This window comes from Hyperolius riggenbachi, chromosome 8 (genome assembly GCF_040937935.1).
Source record: "Hyperolius riggenbachi isolate aHypRig1 chromosome 8, aHypRig1.pri, whole genome shotgun sequence".
In the NCBI taxonomy this organism is placed as follows: Eukaryota; Metazoa; Chordata; class Amphibia; order Anura; family Hyperoliidae; genus Hyperolius; species Hyperolius riggenbachi.
In genome coordinates this window covers 57,693,736-57,713,990 of record NC_090653.1, presented here as the reverse complement: position 1 = coordinate 57,713,990, position 20,255 = coordinate 57,693,736, and the positions used below count along the sequence as shown (strand labels likewise).

The 20,255-nt window shown below is 46.8% G+C and overlaps 1 protein-coding gene across 1 annotated transcript in view; it reads left to right on the top strand.

Annotated features, from left to right (window-relative positions):
• LOC137528832 (adenosine deaminase domain-containing protein 2-like) overlaps positions 1-19,912 on the top strand; it is a 43,193-nt gene extending 23,281 nt beyond the window's left edge. Inside the window, exons 7-8 of the mRNA XM_068250455.1 lie at positions 8,967-9,090; positions 19,672-19,912. Coding sequence (XP_068106556.1) covers positions 8,967-9,090; positions 19,672-19,839 — 292 coding nt within the window. The 3' untranslated portion in view covers positions 19,840-19,912. The remainder of the gene's footprint in view (positions 1-8,966; positions 9,091-19,671) is intronic.
• Positions 19,913-20,255: the final 343 nt, after the last annotated feature.

Below are 20,255 nucleotides of genomic sequence, written 5' to 3'. Positions count from 1 at the left end.
ATGTATAAATCTATTATTTTACTCGGCTCTGAGTCAAGGGGTGCGTGGGGAGACACCAGGGAACTGTATAGGGAGGAGAAGCGGGCATTAGACATCAGGAAACTTTTATTAGGGAGAGAGGTGGCCACTGGACATTGAGGTTGCTCTGCGACTTTGTCTCCTTGTTGAGTTTCAGCCCGTTTTGTATTTGAGTTTTCTACCCCTGGCTTAGCCTAATACTTACCTTTACCACTGCTCTACTAGTACCTAACACTTTTCTTCAGGACTTACCTATGCTTACTAACATGCTAACACTAACCTTCACCCCACACCTATGCCTGCATTTAAAAATGAAACCCCACACTCTATTCCTGGCACTACGTTTTTAAGGTTATTATGCTGTTGCGTATCATTTAGAGAAGAGAGGAAGTTTTAAGTTCAGGTCTGCTTTAAAGTGAACCTTAAGCCAGAAATAAAAATGAGTTTTACTCACCTGGGGCTTCTACCAGCCCCCTGCAGCAGTCCTGTGCCCTCGCAGCCACTCACTAATCCTCTGGTCCCCCGCTGCCAGCTAGTTTCGTTTTTGCCGACAGGCCCGTCAGGACTGGCCACGCATATCTTTTTCCGCATTCCCGACTGTAATTAGCGATATTGCGGACAGCGACACGTACAGAAATACGCGTTGCCAGATTACCTACGCGTAGATATGCGGCAATGCGTATTTTTGAACGCGTTGCGGTCCGCAATAGCGCTAAATACAGTCGGTAATGCGGAAAAAGATACGCGTGGCCAGTCCTGACGGGCCTGTCGGCAAAAACGAAACTAGCTGGCAGCGGGGGACCAGAGGATTAGTGAGTGGCTGCGAGGGCACAGGACTGCTGCAGGGGGCTGGTAGAAGCCCCAGGTGAGTAAAACTCATTTTTTTTTTCTGGCTTAAGGTTCACTTTAAGACACATCCATATCACTCTCACTTTGGGTTCCTTTTAAAGAGAACCAGAGGCGGGGTTCTTACATCGCAATCCGCATACAGAGGCTGGGTCTGCCTATAGAGCCCAGCCTCTGTTGCTAGTTAGTTTCCTCCCAAGACACCCCCCCCCCCCCCTGCACGCTGTCAGACCCCATAAAACACAGCCGCGCTGGCGACTCGCAGCGTGTCGCAGCCGGCTGTGTTTATCTCACTAATGTCAGTCTCGCCGCTCCCCCGCCTCCTGAAACGCTCCGGTCCCCGCCGGTGTCCCTTCCCTCGCCGCTGATTGTAGGGAAGGGGGACCGGAGCGATTCAGGAGGCGGGGGAGCAGCCGAGACTGTCATTCGTGATATGGGGTCTGACAGCGTGCAGGGGGGCTTTGGAGGGAACTAACTAGCAGCAGAGGCTGGGCTCTATAGACAGACCCAGCCTCTGTATGCGGATTGCGATGTAAGAACCCCGCCTCGGGTTCTCTTTAAGTGCATACATTGCTTAACAATAATTTTTAATCCACTGTGTATTGTTTAACACTAACATTTCCACCTCACCTGTGCCTAACATTAACTTTTAAAAGGAACCCGAGGTGAGAAACATATGTAAGCTGCTATATTTATTACCTTTTAAACAATTCCAATTGCCTGGCAGCCCTGTTGATCTTTCTGGTCAGTAATATCCAGGGCCGCCATTAGAAATTTTGGGGCCCCTCACACAACATCAAGCCTGGGCCCCCCTACAGACTGCTGTGCACGCCCAGTACAGTGCCCCAGTATAGCCAGTACAGTGCCCCAGTATAGCCAGTACAGTGCCCCAGTATAGCCAGTACAGTGCCCCAGTATAGCCAGTACAGTGCCCCAGTATAGCCAGTATAGTGCCCCAGTATAGCCAGTATAGTGCCCCAGTATAGCCAGTACAGTGCCCCAGTATAGTGCCCCAGTATAGCCAGTATAGTGCCCCAGTATAGCCAGTACAGTGCCCCAGTATAGCCAGTACAGTGCCCCAGTATAGCCAGTACAGTGCCCCAGTATAGCCAGTACAGTGCCCCAGTATAGCCAGTACAGTGCCCCAGTATAGCCAGTATTGTGCCCCAGTATAGCCAGTATAGTGCCCCAGTATAGCCAGTATAGTGCCCCAGTATAGCCAGTATAGTGCCCCAGTATAGCCAGTATAGTGCCCCAGTATAGCCAGTATAGTGCCCCAGTATAGCCAGTATAGTGCCCCAGTATAGCCAGTATAGTGCCCCAGTATAGCCAGTACAGTGCCCCAGTATAGCCAGTACAGTGCCCCAGTATAGCCAGTACAGTGCCCCAGTATAGCTAGTATAGTGTCCCAGTATAGCTAGTATAGTGCCCAGTATAGCTAGTATAGTGCCCCAGTATAGCTAGTATAGTGCCCCAGTATAGCCAGTATAGTGCCCCGGTATAGCCAGTATAGAGCCCCAGTATAGTGCCCCAGTATAGTTAGTATAGTGCCCCAGTATAGCTAGTATAGTGCCAGTATAGTGCCCCAGTATAGCTAGTATAGTTGCCCCCAGTATTGTGCCCCAGTATAGCCAGTATAGTGCCCCAGTATAGCCAGTATAGTGCCTCAGTATAGTGCCCCAGTATAGCCAGTATAGAGCCCCAGTATAGTTAGTATAGTGCCCCAGTATAGCTAGTATAGTGCCCCAGTATAGCTAGTATAGTGCCCCAGTATAGCTAGTATAGTGCCCCAGTATAGCTAGTATAGTGCTCCAGTATAGCTAGTATAGTGCCAGTATAGTGCCCCAGTATAGCTAGTATAGTTGCCCCCAGTATTGTGCCCCAGTATAGCCAGTATAGTGCCCCAGTATAGCCAGTATAGTGCCCCAGTATAGCTAGTATAGTTGCCCCCACTATTTTGCCCCAGTATAGCTAGTATAGTGCCCCAGTATAGCTAGTATAGTGCCCCAGTATAGCCAGTACAGTGCCCCAGTATAGCCAGTATAGTGCCCCAGTATAGCCAGTATAGTGCCCCAGTATAGCCAGTACAGTGCCCCAGTATAGCCAGTACAGTGCCCTAGTATAGCCAGTATAGCACCCCAGTATAGCTAGTATAGTGCCCCAGTATAGTTCCCCAGTATGGGTAGGTGGTGCCCCCCCGCTCGTCCCAGCCGCTGTTGTTACCTTCACAGCAGCCGCTCTCCCCTCTCTGGCGCCTGTACTTTCCAGCAGCATCTCCCGGCTGCTGTGTGTGATGATGCGGCAGGAAGCAGGGCAGCGGCTTCCTGTAACGGCGATACGCCGTTACTATGGGAACCGAGCCATGCTTCCTGCCGCATCATCACACACAGCAGCCGAGAGATGCTGCTGGAAAGTACAGGCGCCGGAGAGGGGAGAGCGGCCGCTGCTAAGGTATTAACAGTGACGGCCGCTGGGGGAGGGGGGGCCGGAAGAGACAGCAGGTTAATGCCTGGTGGGGGGGGGGGGGGGGGGGGGCGAGGCTGCGGGCCCAGCACGGGCCCGTGACGGAAGTCACAGTTGTACCCCCCTGATGACGGGCTTGGTAATATCTGATTCACACACCTGAAACAAGCATGCAGCTAACCTTGTCAGATTTGTCATAGACATCTGATCTGCATGCTTGTTCAGGGTCCATTGGCTTATGACTAAAAGTACTAGAGGCAGAGGATCAGCAGCCAGCCAAAAAAAGGAAAATAATAAAAATAGAAATAAAATATGTAAGCCTCCATATCTCTCTCACCTCGGGTTCCCTTTAACTCTTAACTTGTGCAGAACAAATGCACCCCCATTGACTAATAAAGGACATCCGAGGTGACATGTAACATAATGAGATAGACATGTGTATGTACAGTGCCTAGCACACAAATAACTAGGCTGTGTTCCTTTTTTTCCTTCTCTGCCTGAAAGAGTTAAACATCAGTTATGCAAGTGACAGTTTCTGTCCGGCTCGGGACTGGGTCAGACTACAGCATAACCCTCACTGATAAGTAATTACAGCTATTAAACTCTCCGTCGGTAAATGGCTCCTGAAAGCAGGAAAGAGATAAAAATGGTCAATAATTCATAGATTTGAGCTCTGGCATACTTAAATGAAGGTGTAATTGAGCAAAGAATGAAACCGTAAAAACTTAAAATCTAGATTTAAATATAAAATAAAGTGTGGGATATCTAAAAAAAAGTCATTTTTAGGAGAAGGAGGACAGATACAATTGTTTTTCTCGTCAGTTTTTTTTCACCTTGGATGTCCTCTAAGGCAGTGTTTCTCAACATTTTATTAGTATGTACCCCTTTTAAAACCCTGTACTTACCAAGTACCCCCTAGCATAGTAAACATTATCGCAAGTACCCCTTGACAAATGTATGTATGTATGTATCATATTACATGATAATTGGTTCTAAACAATTTCCAAGCATTTACTATTGCTTTTATTCAGCTAAATTACTAATTTGGTATTGTTTAAATGGGATGTATCATTTTCTAAAACTCTAAATTTGTTATTCTTGGTTAAGTATAGCAAGTCTGAGTACCCCCTGGAACCATCAGAAGTACCCCCTGGGGTACGCGTACCGCACGTTGAGAACCTAGGCTCTAAGGCAACAGTATCAGGACAACAGGCAGTCAGCTGGCTTTTTTATATAGAGTTCAGCAATGGCCGCTTGTATGATTTTGCTAGTACAGTAGAATCCCTTTATAGCAAACTCCAAGGGACCAGGAAAAGTAGTTTACTATATCAGAAATGGTCCTAACCAAGCACATAAAGTATACTATAGAACTGGCTGGATCTTAATTGAAGCTATACTTGGGAGACATTTTTTCTTTTCAGTGCTTCAGCAATCGAGCACACCGTGTCTAAGCAAGATCACAATGCACAGTGCTCAATATGCAGGGATTTGTGTGCAATACTAATGCAACAGCTTGCACAGGAAGCATAGGTCTCACCATTTAATGCAGGTACAGTACTTCTAGTGTGCTCCTCTGTCCACATTTCTGTGCATCCTGGGTTATACTGTAGTGTTGCAACCATGCACAAACAAGTCAGAGATGACGAGCAATTCCCTCAGTAATCAGGCAGCAGCTTGCACAGGAAGCATAGGTCTCACCAGTTAATGCAGGTACAGTACTTATAGTGTGCTCTTCTGTCCACATTTCTGTGCATCCTGGGTGATACTGTAGCAATGCAACCATGCACAAACAAGTCACAGATGACAGGCAATTCCCTCAGTAATCAGGCAAAAGCTTGCACAGGAAGCATAGGTCTCACCAGTTAATGCAGGTACAGTACTTATAGTGTGCTCTTCTGTCCACATTTCTGTGCATCCTGGGTGATACTGTAGCATTGCAACCATGCACAAACAAGTCAGAGATGACAGGCAATTCCCTCAGTAATCAGGCAGCAGCTTGCACAGGAAGCATAGGTTTCACCAGTTAATGCAGGTACAGTACTTATAGTGTGCTCTTCTGTCCACATTTCTGCGCATCCTGGGTGATACTGTAGCATTGCAACCATGCACAAACAAGTCAGAGATGACGGGCCATTCCCTCAGTAATCAGGCAGCAGCTTACACAGGAAGCATAGGTCTCACCAGTTAATGCAGGTACAGTACTTATAGGGCTTCATTCATTAAATGGTGATAACTCAAAGATCACACCTTATCAAAGATCACACCTTATCAAAGATCACACCTTATCAAAGATCATACCTTATCAAAGATCACACCTTATAAAAAGATATCACACCTTATAAAAAGATATCACACCTTATAAAAAGATATCACACCTTATCAAAGTGAATGCGCCTTATCAGAGTAGTATAGCGAGCGCTACTAATTTATGCCTGCTAATTGGCAATGGCACTCATCCTGCCCTGAGCCCCTGCGGGTTCGTAGCGCTCGCTATGCTACTCTGATAAGGCACGTTAACTTTGTTAAGGTGTGATATCTTTGATTAGGTGTGATATTTGAGTTATCACGGTTTAGTGAATCAAGCCCATATTGTGCACCTCTGTCCACATTTCTGTGCAGCCTGGGTGATACTGTAGCGTTGCAACCATGCACAAGCATGTCACAGATGACAGGCAATTCCCTTAGTAATCAGGTAGCAGCTTACACAAGAAGCATAGGTCTCGCCAGCTGGTGCTTTTGAGGTAATACAAGGAGGCCCAGAGTAGTATGCAAATAACTAGCAGGCTACAAGTGGCTGCCAGCCCACCGACCACGGCTCATGGGTTTTTAACTGACCTATAATGCATGCAGTGTTCTCCCCAGGCCAAATTTGGTGGGCGGGCCGCCCGGGTGATTTGAAACCCCGCCCGCCTGCCAAAAGTGCGAAGGAGCGCTCCATTGTCTGCAGTCAATCAGCGTTCGGCTCTCGCACAATAGCGAATGCCGTCGCTGAACCCTGCAGGAGCGCTCCTCTGCCTGCAGTAATATGCTGGCTGGGCGGGTTGTAAGGGGGCGGGGCTTAATCGGCGCGCCGCTGAACGTCCTACACTGTCGGGAGTAGTGTGGGCTAGGAGAAGCAGGAATGCCCGCTGCGTGCACATCCAGCATCTCGGGCAGTAGATAACAGTGTCACTGGCTCCGGGCTCCCTCACACATTAGAGCACCAACTGCCTGAACCACGCTGTCTGTTCTCTGCTAGTCCGGACATACTACTTCCTGTTTTTGTATGCGTGACATCGCACAGAGGAGAGGAGGCTGCTGGCTGGCGCTCTAGTGTCAGAGAGAGCCTGGAGTCAGTGAGGCTGTATCTACCATGCGGCGGGGGCAAGGTGAGCAGCAAATCCTTTCAACTAGCCCACCAGCGGTTAGACTCCAGTGAGTTACCCTCCCGTCTGAGCCATCCTCCCCACTAACCATCAGCGTCTGGCCTGACCCACGCCATTAGATCACATCCTGCCCACCTACCTACACTAGCTACCAGCCTGACCACCTACCTACCCACCTCACCAGCCTGACCACCTACCTACCTACCCACCCACACCACTAGCTACCAGCCTGACCACCTACCTACCCACCTCACCAGCCTGACCACCTACCTACCCACCCACCCCACTAGCTACCAGCCTGACCACCTGCCTACCCACCTCACCAGCCTGACCACCTACCTACCCACCCACCCCACTAGCCACCAACCTGACCACCTGCCTACCCACCCCACTAGCCTGACCACCTACCTACCCATCTCACCAGCCTTACCACCTACCTACACACCCACCCCACTATCCACCAGCCTGACCACCTACCTACCCCGCCCACCCCACTAGCCACCAGCCTGACCACCTACCTACCACACTAGCCTGACCACCAACCTACCTACCCACCCCACTAGCCAACAGCCTGACCACCTACCTACCACACTAGCCTGACCACCAACCTACCTACCCACCCCACTAGGCAACAGCCTTACCACCTACCTACCACACCAGCCTGACCACCAACCTACCTACCCACCCCACTAGCCACCAGCCTGACCGCCTTACCTACCCACCCACTAGCCACCAGCCTGACCACCTACCCACCCACTAGCCACCAGACTGACCACCTACACACCCCACTAGCAACCAGCCTGACCACCTACCTACCCATTCCACTAGCCTGACCACCTACCCACCCACCCCACTAGCCAAAAGCCTGAACTACTTACCCACCCACCCCCTTTTCCACTAACTACGATCCGCTTCAGGAAGTGGATCGCAGCAGTGTTGCTGATCACCGCGATATCGCGGTGCTCATTTCCCACTAGCATGTGTCTTTTTTTCCGAATCGCAGTCGTGCTCCGTTCCTGGCAGCTATATGGCGCAACCACGGGTAGTGGAAATTGTAGGTTGCGTGATCGCATTGCAATCGCACTTCCTAGTGGAAAAGGGCCCATATTTATCCACCCGGCTACTTTTTCATGCCACCCGGCTGAAAAAAAATTCTGGGGAGAACACTGCCCGCCCACTTTCCACTATAACCGGATACAGAAAACAGGTTTACTATAAGAGTTCTATTATATCAGGGTTTCCTATACCAAGCGTTACTCCCTCATACTTATGGGGCTTGGCCTGGACTTTTGCACCATTTACTTTACCCAAATGTTTACTATATCAGAGTTCACTATAACAAGATTACAATGTACTGGTTTATCTTGAATTAAAGGTTATGCTGTACTTTGTACAGCTCCACGGAATATGTTGGCGCTTTATAAATCTCACCAATATAAATGTGAAAGTTTGGATGTTTGTTACTCCAATCACGCAACAATGGCTGAATAGATTTGAATGAGATTTGGCACACACATAGTACCTGGAATAACATATAGAATACTTTTTATCTCCATAACCAAAAAGTGGGCGGTGACAAATACACATTTTACTGGGAAAATGTAACCTGCAGCCATTCTTACACTGTTAATGGCAGGCTTCTTTGCACAGTTGGTCACTGGGATTAATATTCAGAAAAGTGGGTGGAGCCTACAATAGCCAATCAAAATTAACCTATTGATTCTCTAGGAAAATAATTAATTGCTGCCATTCTTGCACTGTGAATGGCATAAGCCTCAAACCTGGTACAGTTGGTCATTGGGTAACTGGGGTCCAAAAAGGGGGTGGGGCCACAGCCAATCAGATTTGTTTCGTTTTAATGCAAATTATTGATGCCAAAAACTGCAAAGCTCACAAACTAGGTCATTGAGTTATTGTGTGTTAGGGTTAGAAAAAAGTGGGCGGAGCCAATACCAGCCAAATGCATACCCGGGCACCGCCAGCTAGTCAATAATAATGTCAGTTATGCAGTCTTACACTCAGACTGACTTTTATGAGGAAATGAGAGGTGAGCAAACAAACACAGTCCACCAGCCTCAGGGATATGTAGTAATTTGATGTGGGGAGTCCTATTTAGGCAAGAGGTCCATCAGTTCTCCAGAAACAGTCCAAATGGCACGACTGATTGTTTTGGATATGAGAGGTGTCTTTCAATCCCAGCTAAAGTTTATTAAAGTGATTTCTCTGTCGTATCCAGAATAGCCAATATTTGTTTGCATTATGTTATATTTGCAGTGCCCAGGCCTCCTCCAACTTTCCCGGCAGTCGGATTTGCAAAGGAGCCATGCTGATGTACTACATCGGTGTCCAACAATTACTGGGAAAAGAGCAGCTACCCGACTCGTACTACCACACTAAGGTAGGTACCAGATACATATCAAATATCCTTTACACGGTTTACAGAATCAATTGTTTGGAAGAAATATTCAGTAACAAGCTTACCAGCATTTATTACCATTGATGGTTGACTTGCTATCAATATATTGTAGGTATTATGCCTCCTGACCCTTAAAGTGTAACAGAGACTTTAAAAAAATAAAGATTTGATACTTATCCGTCACCATCCTCCTGAGTGCCTCCTTACAGCTGCAATCAGCCCCAGTAACTGGCTCAGTCGCGTCAGCAGGGCCGTTGCTAGGATCCCAAAAGATTAGGGGCACCCCTGAAGCGCGCCGCTGTGAAAAGTGGGTGTGGCTACAGACCGGGATGTGGGTGTGGTCACAGGTGGTGCCAAATTTACATGAACTTAGCAGCGGTCTAAGTAGGCCCCCCCCCACCAAAATGTCGACTGAAGCCCCCTCTCCAGTAATACACAAAAACTCCAAAATAAATATGCAGCTTATCACATAAATAGGCAGTGTCCCTTATCATATAAAACCATTGAGTTATAGCAGTATTGAGTAACATATAGCTTGTATACAGCACGGTGGCGAGGTGGTTAGCACTCTCTACTTGCAGCGCTGGACTCCCGATTAGAAACCCAGCCAGGGATCTGCAAGGCGTTTGTATGTTCTGCCTTTGTCTGTGTGGGCTTCCTCTGGGCACTCTGGTTTCCTCCCACTTCCCAAAAACATACAGATAAGTTAATTGGCTTCCACTAAATTGGCCCTAGACTACTATACATTCTCTACCCAATTATGGTAGGGACTAGATTGTGAGCCCCTCTGAGGGACAATAAAATGACAAGACAATATACTCTTTAAAGGGGAACTTCAGCCTAAACAAACATACTGTCATTAAGTTACACTAGTTATGTTAATTAGAATAGATGGGTAATATACTTTTTTACCCACCCTGTTTTAAAAGAACATGCAAATGTTTGTGATTCATGGGGGCTGCCATCTTTGTCATGGGGGCAGCCATCTTTCTGGTTGAAAGGAGGTGACAAGGGGCATGAGACACAGTTCCAACTGTCCTGTGTCCTGATAACCCCTCCCAGCTGCACACACTAGGCTTCAAATGTCAAATTCAAAATGTAAAAAAAAAAAATTTGCACCAAAACAGCAGAACGAGAGCAACATCAGAAATCCCATCATGCTTTGCACAGTGAAAGGAGTTGGATCTATTTAAGTTCATGTCAGATATCAGATGCTTTAGACTACTTCATTTCCTGGCGCCAGGACATAAAATGGTTAATCAGAACACACAGACACAAGAGATGTGAGCACAAGTTATGCTGAATCTTTATTACAGTTGCTTTCCTTATATCCTACTCAATACAGGATTTTGCTCATGCGCAGTTTATCATCATATGTCACCATAATTACAGAAAGTCATGTGATTTACGAGAATTAACACAGTTCAATGATCACGGGGAAAACATGTTATTTATGACATTCCAGGTGTCCCCAGTTGGGGCATTTTATGGGTTTTGCCCAGAGAGAAGAATTTGGCTATTCTCTACCTCATGCAGCCAGCTCTTCCTGCACAGATGTGTGTGGGTGGCTGATTGTTCTATAGACACATTAATATCACACTGAATAGATACATGAGGCACAGACTTAGATACATGTATGCTTGTATATGAAATTGATCTATATACTATACTATATACTAATATATATATATATACCTACATATCCTTTCACACAGCATCAGGGGAAAAAAGCCCGGGCAGTTTTCTTCTGTGCAGCTAAAAATGAGGCTTGGATAAGAGAAACAAAGTTCTGATGCTGTGAAACTGTTAAAGAAACACAAAGCCTTTTCAGTGCTGCTGAGTCGATTTTTAGTCCGGAGGTTCACTTTAAGGCACTGCAGAAGATGTCGGTGCTAAATAAATACAACATCATAATTCACAGTACAGCCTTGCAGGCAGATACTGTGAGCATCGAAAGCGCGCGTGCGCACACACGCTCTGGCTAGAGGGGGAGACTGTCTGCTGAGCTGACAGCCCGACTCCTACCACCGCTGTGCCCTGCTGGCCTGGAGCTAATTAATTCTTCTCACCTCCTCCGTCCATTGATCCCTTCTGTAAAATCATCTGTCCCGCTCTCAAGCCTGCAGCCGTCCTCTCCTCTGGACTCCTCCTCCCAGCGTCTGATGTTTTCTCAGACACTAGAGGTAGAAGCCTGGAGGAGAGGATGTCTGCAGGCTGCGGAGATTTTACTGGGGGACATTTGTGGCACTCCACAAAACGTTCGGGGCACGTGCTTCAAACCTTTTGGGCTAGCGACGCCCCTGCGCGTCAGTCAGGGTTTTTTGCCCATGCACCGTCCCTCGCGCATAGCCAGTTACCAGGGCTGATTGCGGCTGTACGCCAGACTGCGAGAGGATGGCGAGGGACTCAGACGTGCTTATGGGGCTGGAGGAAGCCCCGGGTAAATATTAGACTTCCGCAATTCTTCACAGTGGCAGTAGCGGCTTTCCGATCAGACCCAGACAGAAATAGCTGAGCCAGATCGGGTCCACTCTACTACAAGGCAACTCTGCGGACTTGATAGGGGAGGTAAATATTGCAGGTGGTACTGCACCACAGCTAACATCCTTGACCAAGGAGGATTGTGGAAGCCTAATTAGAATCCAGAGGCTTTCCCTTCCCGAGGTAAGTGTCCCCAGGTTTTTTTTGTTTGTTTCTATTTATTTTTACAGTTTCTCTTTAACCACTTAAGCCCACAGGGTTGAAATTTTTTTGCATCTGAGCAACTTTCACCTCCCATTCATTTGCCAATAACTTTATCACTACTCTTCACAATGAATGGATCTATATCTTGTTTTTTCCGCCACCAATTAGGCTTTTTGTGGGTGATACACTTTGCTGAAAATTAATTTATTCTAAATCCATTTTAACAGGAATATTAAGAAAGAAATGGAAAAAAATAATTATTTATCAGCTTTTGGCCAATATAGTTTAAAATTCATACATGCTACCATAATTAAAACCCATGTACTTTATTTGCCAATTTGTCCTGCTTTTTTTTTTTTTTAAATTAAATATTGTATGTGGGTAATTAGTGGTGTGGGAGGTAAACAGTAATTTTTAATGTAAAAAGTGTGCATGTATAATGTAACATGCATGTGGGTGTAGTTTTACTATTTGGCCACAAGATGGCCACAGTCAAATAGTCCTGGGAGCGATCGTGCTCGCTCCCAGGAAAAAAGAAAGAAGACCTGGAACTTTTTTGCACGCAGAAAAGCTGCAGCGTCTGGAGAGACGCTGTCGGCTTTTCTCCGGGGGATGCGATCGGTGAAAGGGATCTATAATCCCTTTTACTGATCGCTGGGTAAACGGCAGGTAGCGGGATCGCGCAGGGGGGGGGGGGGCGCGGGAGCGTGCACGGGGGGGGGGGGTTAGCGGGAGCGGGCGCGACCCGCGGGAGTGCGCGCAGCCTAACTGGACGAGAAATCTCGTCCAGTTAGGCTTAAGTGGTTAAAGAAAACCAAAACTGAAAGTTGGACAGAAAAAAAAGTCCTTACCTAAGTAGTGGGAAGCCTGTAGAGCCTATTGTCCAGAGCAGCCTTTCTCAACCTTTTTACCCTGGAGGAACCCTGCAAATAACTCTTGGATCTCGAGGAACCCCTGCAAACAATGTTTTGATCTCGAGGAACCCCTGCATTTATTTTGCAGGAGGCATGGTCTTTAAAGGTATGTGTGGCTGTTTATTTCATTACTCCCTATTACACTGCCACTCATTATACTGTCTCCTGAGCCCCCAATTTAGTGCTTCTTGTTATAGTACTACTTATTATAGTGTGCTCTGTTATACTTCCCCCACGATAGGGGAAAATGCCAAGGAACCCCTGCAGAGTGCTCAAGGAACCCTGGGGTTCCAGGGAACCCTGGTTGAGAAAGCCTGGTCCAGAGGCTTCCCATGTCATTTTTTTTATTATTTTTTATTTTTTTTACACAATTTTGCAAGGTTAAAACAGAAATGCATTGTATTAGGATCTGGGGTGGATTACTGCAGTCTGAGTACCAGAAAATCAGATATTAGTTAAAATATAAGGTTTATATTAAAAAGACTCTGTAACAAAATTTTGAGCCTCATTTCTTCTATCCTATAGGTTCCTATACCTGTTCTAATGTGCTCTGTCTAACTTCAGCCTTTCCTAGTTGCACAGTGGCTGTATTATCTCTGTTATATGATCTAATCTTATCTCCTCTGTCGGCTCTGTCGGGCTGAGGCAGTCAGGCAGGAATGTGCTGTGCTGCTTGTGATTGGATAGAAGATATACACACCCTCTCCATGCCCCCTGCACAATCTGTATGACTCACACACTGAGCTACTCTCAGCCTATCACTTGCTATGTTTTTTGTTTGTAAACACTGCCTAAAACTGGCAATTACAAGCCAGGATTGCAGCAAAGAGTGGCAGGAACAGCACAGAGGGGCCCAGGAGAACATAATGAATAGAATGGTATGCTTTTTATTGTAAGAATTTTAGAGTACAGATTCTCTTTAAAGAAAATTCAAACAAACGAGGGAAGCACTCTTGCTTTGCAATATACCTTATATTGTACACATTCCCCTCGAAGTAGGTCGAGGAAGAGTCCTCAATTGTGCAAGTATATTAAAGAGAGCCCGAGGTGGGCTCATGACATAAAAAAACTAGGCTCCTGATCCAGGGGGCCGAGTGGATCAGCTAGCCTCCAAACCGCCGCTCCTGTGGGCCGCAACGGCCCACTTTCACTTTCCTGACCTCTAGGTCACAATACTAGAATGAGAGACTGTCTCTCATTCACAGCGTGCAGAGAGGCGGGGGAGCGGCAGGGGGCGCGGCTAGGGAGAGAGAGCTACCCAATGGCAGCTCTGAAAACCCTGCAGGAGCGTTCTTGGCGGGCGTTTTGAACAAGGAATCCCTCTCCTCTATGTTTACCTCCGAGATAGTGACAAATATTGTCACTAATCCCGGGAGGGAGGGGCCATAGCACGGCTGTGAGGGGAAATAGAGAGCGGCGTCGTGCGGACACCGAGGCATGTCATGAGGCTGAGAACATGCCTCTGTGTCCCATCTGCCCACCCAAAAAACACCTTGGGTTCTCTTTAAATTATCAGTTAAGTAAGGGCAACTATCAGTTAACTACGGGCGCTATCTAGGCCAGTGGTCCTATGCGGCCTGCTAAGGCTTTTCCACTGGCCCCCAAACACAAAATGTATAACTTACAGATGTGGCCCACTGCACCTTTAAATGTTGGCGCCTCACATATAGAATACCAGTGCTGGCATCACCCATCCACATACTGCAGAAGCCAGTGAGCAGTAATTCAGTGGCTTCCAATTCTGCATCAGGTGACACTGCTGTCCTACTGGACTGCAGGTTGTCACCTGGGTATGTTTCACTGTCTGATGCACAAAGACATTCTTCAGGCACCGCATGACTGGCTGCTGCTGGGAGTCCTCCTCCGGGCATGATTGAGGGGAATCAATACCTAGATTCAATATAATGTTTTTCAACATCATTTTATGTACGCTCCGGCCCCCCAGCAGTCTGAAGTATGTTGACCCGGCCCTTCACCGAAAAAGTTTGGGGACCCCTGATCTAGGCAATCCAAATCACAGTATATTTACATGAAATTCATCCACAATTTTTTTTCCTTTAGTTGTTTTTTTTTAAGGCGTAAATAACTTTTAATTCCTGTCCTAATCCTTAGTAAAAGGCATACAAAGCTCATTAGATTTATAATAATCATTCCTGTCTTTGTATAGCACTTTTCTCCTGGCAGACTCAAAGCACTTGCGAGCGGCCACGAGAGCACACTCAGTAGCAATGTTAGGGAGTCTAGCCCAAGAACTCCTTACTGAATACGTGTTGGCTTACTGAGGAAGAGCTTAGATTTGAACCCTGGTCTCTATCCAGCCAGTGATTGTGTGATTTTGCCCTTGTGCTAAGACCTGATAAGACACCTCTTCTCTCTAGTTCTATCTAAAGCAGGGGTCTCAAACTCAATTTACCTGGGGGCCGCATGAAGCAAAGTCAGGATGAGGCTGTGCCGCATAAGGGATTTCACAATCGCGGTGCATCGCCGTCTCTGCCCGCCCCTCTCACTCTTCCTTCACAGAGAGGGGCGAGGAGAGGCGGCGATCTGTGTGGCGATTGACGTCAGGAGGGGCAGAGCTGAAGCTGAAAGCTCTGCCCCTTCCAGGAAATGCCAGCGGATTGCCCCCCCAGGCGATTTGGGGGCTCTGCAGCCCTCGTTTAGCGGCGGGGATGCGGCAGATTACTTGGGAGCACTGAAGCGAACTATAAGGAAGCTTTTGCCAGTGAGGGCCACAAAATATTGTATTGAGGGCCGCAAATGGGCTGCGAGTTTGAGACCCCTGATCTAAAGCCTTGTACACACACCTGACTCAAGTCGGCTGATGCAGCCGATGACGTCTCAGTTGATAATCAGTGCACCCTGGCCTAGCGATGTTGCCCAAGGGGATCGGGTCCTGATCCCTGACAGGCCACATCAATCACAGGTGTGTACACACCCTAAAGAGGAACTTCAACCTAAACAAACATAAGGTCATTAAGTTACATTAGTTATGTTCATAGCTCCCAACTGTCCCTCTTTTGGTGAGACAGTCCCTCTTTGGGAGCCCTGCCCTTCTTTCCTCCTTATTTGTCCCTCTTTCAGTACTTTGTCCCTCTTTCTATGTAAATATATATATTTCTCTACTGAAAAAATGTGTTTGACTGTAAACTTTATTCCCATCCTTTAAAGTGATATATTACTAATTTTAACATTTTAATATGAAGGGAAATGAACCAGGATAGAAAGGACCAGTGTGATTTGAATTATAAGGCAACATATTTTTCTTATGAAATCTTTATGGTATGTGTGACTAGGGGCGTGATCAGGGGTGTGGCAGGGGCGTGGCTTAATGGTCCCTCTTTCTCATCTCAAAAAGTTGGGAGGTATGGTGATGTTAATTAAAAAAGATAGGTAATATAATCTCTTACCCACCCTGTTTTAAAAGAACAGGCAAATGTTTGTGATTTCATGAGGGCAGCCATCTTTTTGGTTTAAAGGAGGTGACCGGGAGCATGATACACAGTTCTAACTGTCCTGTGTCCTGATCACCCCTCCCAGCTGCTAGGCAATGAGAATAACATCAGTGCTGCTTGTCATGATATGACATGAGGATTGTCCATAAACAGGGAGCAGACATGGAATCCGATGATGAACACTTTATTCGGAAGCATTTGTAAGCAAAGTTACATCCACAGAGTAGCATACAGCTTTCACCCAGCTGTCTCACACCAAACTTAACTGTTCTCTCCCTCTCTACCAGACAATAAATTAGGATGGTCAACAAACACACCTCAAATGTAATCAAGTGATAAGGATAAGGCCAGTCTGCTAACACACAATAGAACAATAGTATATCCCCCACCCGACTCCAGTAACACAATCACAGCAAACAAACAAAGCAGGAGCAAAATACATTAAACAAAAAATACAGTTATTACATATCATACATCACATTCCTCCCCCCTTACATTCCTGGACCCCCAGGTGATCCCATTAGTTGGGTGAGACTGAGGTACAGGCACATGGCAAATCTGTCCACCTGCTCCGTCTCAACCTAGGTGGGAATTCATAATTAATTGTTCTCGCTTTTATATATGCCAGTTCAACTTTGACTCGATGTCCACATACAATTTGTCCATTCAATTCGAATACAGCCCTTGCTGCATCTTCTGGATTTTCAAACTCCACAAAGCCAAATCCAGGTGGACTCCTGGAGACCCAGATATGGCGCACAAGTCCATAGTGGCAAAACACTTGCCTCAACTCCCACTTGCTGATTTGGCTTCCCAAGTGTCCAATGTACACCTTGGAATTTGCCCTGCAAGCTCCGTGGGACTGGGCACAGTCAGATGAGTCACTGGTCAAGATATTATTTGACAGACGAACATAATTAATCCCTCTGGCATTGTCTTTTTCCTCTACTGTTCTTAAGAGTGGGGCAATGCCTGAGGAGTTAGTTGCCACATTTCTACCATCAGTAGGCTGAGGAAACTGAGCAGTTCCATTGTCTCTGATGACATGTGGGCATGCTGCTACCAGGTGCTCAGTTGACCCACAGCCAAAACAGGACTTCCTCACCTTGTTCTTTGTAACAGCTGAAGTGGCAGAACTCCTCTCTGGAGTGGTGGGCCTGAGCTCTACACAAGGTGCTGTCCTGGATGCTTCACAGACACACAAATCCTCTGGAAGATGACACACCTGAGACCGGTTCTCCACAAACTGATCGGCCAGCTTTGCAGCCTCCCTCATTGTTGGAGGGTTCCGATCCAATACCCACATTTTCAGCTCTGGAGGACAGCAGCTCAGGAATTGTTCCCTCAAACACAGTTCTTTTAAGTCTTCCAAAGTCCTGACACCACTGCCCTTAATCCACTGATTAAATACATGATGCAGCTTCACTCCGAACTCAGTAAAAGAGGTTTGTGAGGTTTTACACAGTGATCGGAAAGACTGTCTGTATGTCTCGGGAGTTTTGGCATACCGAGCCAGCAATGTCCGTTTCACTTCCACAAAGTTAATTCTTTGCTCCAGAGGGAGCGATTTAAAAGTGTCACTGGCCCGGCCAATCAGCTTTCCCAACAGAATGCGATGCCAATCACTGGTTGGGATACAATGTGTCTCACATATCAGTTCAAAGGTTTCTAAGTAGGCATCTACTTCCTCTTTACTTTCATCATACATGGGGAATAAGGAATAAAGTCTGACAGTGTCCATACGTGGCTGTAACATTCCCCCATGAGATCTGTTCACATTCTGTGCTATCATCTCACTCAGCACTCTGAGCAATGTGTGAAGCATGTCCTCACCTCTGGCAACACCTTCCTGGGTCTGTTCCTGAGACTGTTCCTCCAAGCCTTCATCGGTCTGCACATGTCCACTTTCACTCAGTGCCTCAGTATTACTGGCAGCTTGTATCCTCTCCATCAAAAGTTCCACAAGCTGAGGTTTCTTCAGGCCATCAGGTTGTAAGCCCCTCTTACGGCATAATTTCCGAAGGGTAGTGATTTTGAGCTCTTGCAGCATCTCCTCCATGCTTCTGGTCTTCCAAAGTCTGCTCTGTCCCAGCACTGCTCACCAATATGTCATGATATGACATGAGGATTGTCCATAAACAGGGAGCAGACATGGAATCCGATGATGAACACTTTATTCGGAAGCATTTGTAAGCAAAGTTACATCCACAGAGTAGCATACAGCTTTCACCCAGCTGTCTCACACCAAACTTAACTGTTCTCTCCCTCTCTACCAGACAATAAATTAGGATGGTCAACAAACACACCTCAAATGTAATCAAGTGATAAGGATAAGGCCAGTCTGCTAACACACAATAGAACAATAGTATATCCCCCACCCGACTCCAGTAACACAATCACAGCAAACAAACAAAGCAGGAACAAAATACATTAAACAAAAAATACAGTTATTACATATCATACATCACACTGCTGAGTAGATTTTTAGTCTGGAGGTTCACTTTAATATGGATTACAAGGTAACTTGATTGCAGAGCTGGCTAAATGTATTGTGAATTCTCCCTGTTTTGTGCATGGTGCTAGTATACTCTGTAAAGCTTTACTCTATATAAAAATCATATTACACAGTTTAACTTACCTGGGACTTCTTCCAGCACCCTGTAGTCCATCAGGTCCCTTTAGGTCTCTGTTCCGCTGCTGTTCCCCACTGAAAGCTGACAGAGCACTCCTGCTGGCTACTTCGCACCTGCGGCCCTGCCCCTGGCATTTAGCGTTCTTCCCTTGCCAGGACAGGCGCAGTTTTGAGTTTCATGGGACTACGATGTAGGCGCTAGGGGGGGGGGAGGGGTTGTAGCAAGGGACCTGATTGACTGCCAGGAGCTAGAAAAATCCCCAGGTAAGTCAAACTCTACTGCTTTGGTTCACTTAAAGTGAGTCTGAAGTGGAAATAATAAAACAAAAAAAAATAACCTATGGAGATGGAAGACTCTGGGTCCTATAGCGCATTCCCTTTCCTCCTACGGTCCCTGCGCTCCACCGCTGGCTCTCCCATTAGCAGTCTCTGACTGATGGGTCGAAGCACTCTCTTTGGCTTCGGGAGGCTTCAGCAGTCTTTGGGAGCCAGAGTTTTCCCGAAGACAAGACTCTCTCCGTACTGCGCATAGGCGCAGGAATGCATGGGCGCAGGAATGTGTGCTTACGCATGTGCAGTACAAAGGGATGCAACTTCGGGAGCACTCTGGCTCCTGTAGACTGCCAAAGCCTCACGCAGCAGAAGAGAGCAATCTCTGATACGTTGGTTGGAGACTGCTAATGGGGGAGCCAACGGTGAAACGTGAGGAACGGGAAGGCTCTATAGAACCCAGAACCTTCCCTCTCCTTAGGTGAGTATATATATTATTTTTTTTATTTATTTTTTTCATTTCCACTTCAGACTCCCTTTAAGGTTCCCTTTAAAAAGACTGTCTGTTCCTGCTCTGTTCATATTTTATGTCTGTTTCCTTGGCTCCTAGGCTTCAGCAGACCAGTACCAGCGTGTGAAGAATCACTTTTACTTACATCTGAATGCCCATGGGCTTGGAATGTGGCCCCGTAAGCTGTGTGTGGACAGATTCAGAGCCATCACCTGGCAGCGACCAGACGGGGAATCCTGCGCTCGCTTCCAGAGCGATCTCCATTAGCACCTGCCGGTGGCCGGACGGGGACTCCTGCGCTCGCTTCCAGAGCGATTCCCATTAGCGGCTACACAAATCATTCCTTAAGCTTGTGTTTTGTTTTGTTTCTGTTTTTTTTTCTGTTATGATCTATAAAAATCATAGGATAAGATCAGTAGGGATGGTCAATAAGATGCAAATAATTTTGAGTTGATGCAGCATTATGCAAATTTTCTATGCAGATTTACGTAGCTTGAAAATGTACCGATCAAATCCTGTTGAGGGCTGGTTCACACTTGGCGATTCTTCAGTGCTTTGCTGATCGCCGTAGCACTGCTACTAATATATCCCTATGGATACATTCACACTGCAGCGTTCGCAAACGCGCTGCATACAGTGTTTTGAGGGCGATTGCGCTGTGATTCTCGTTCTATTGAATGTGA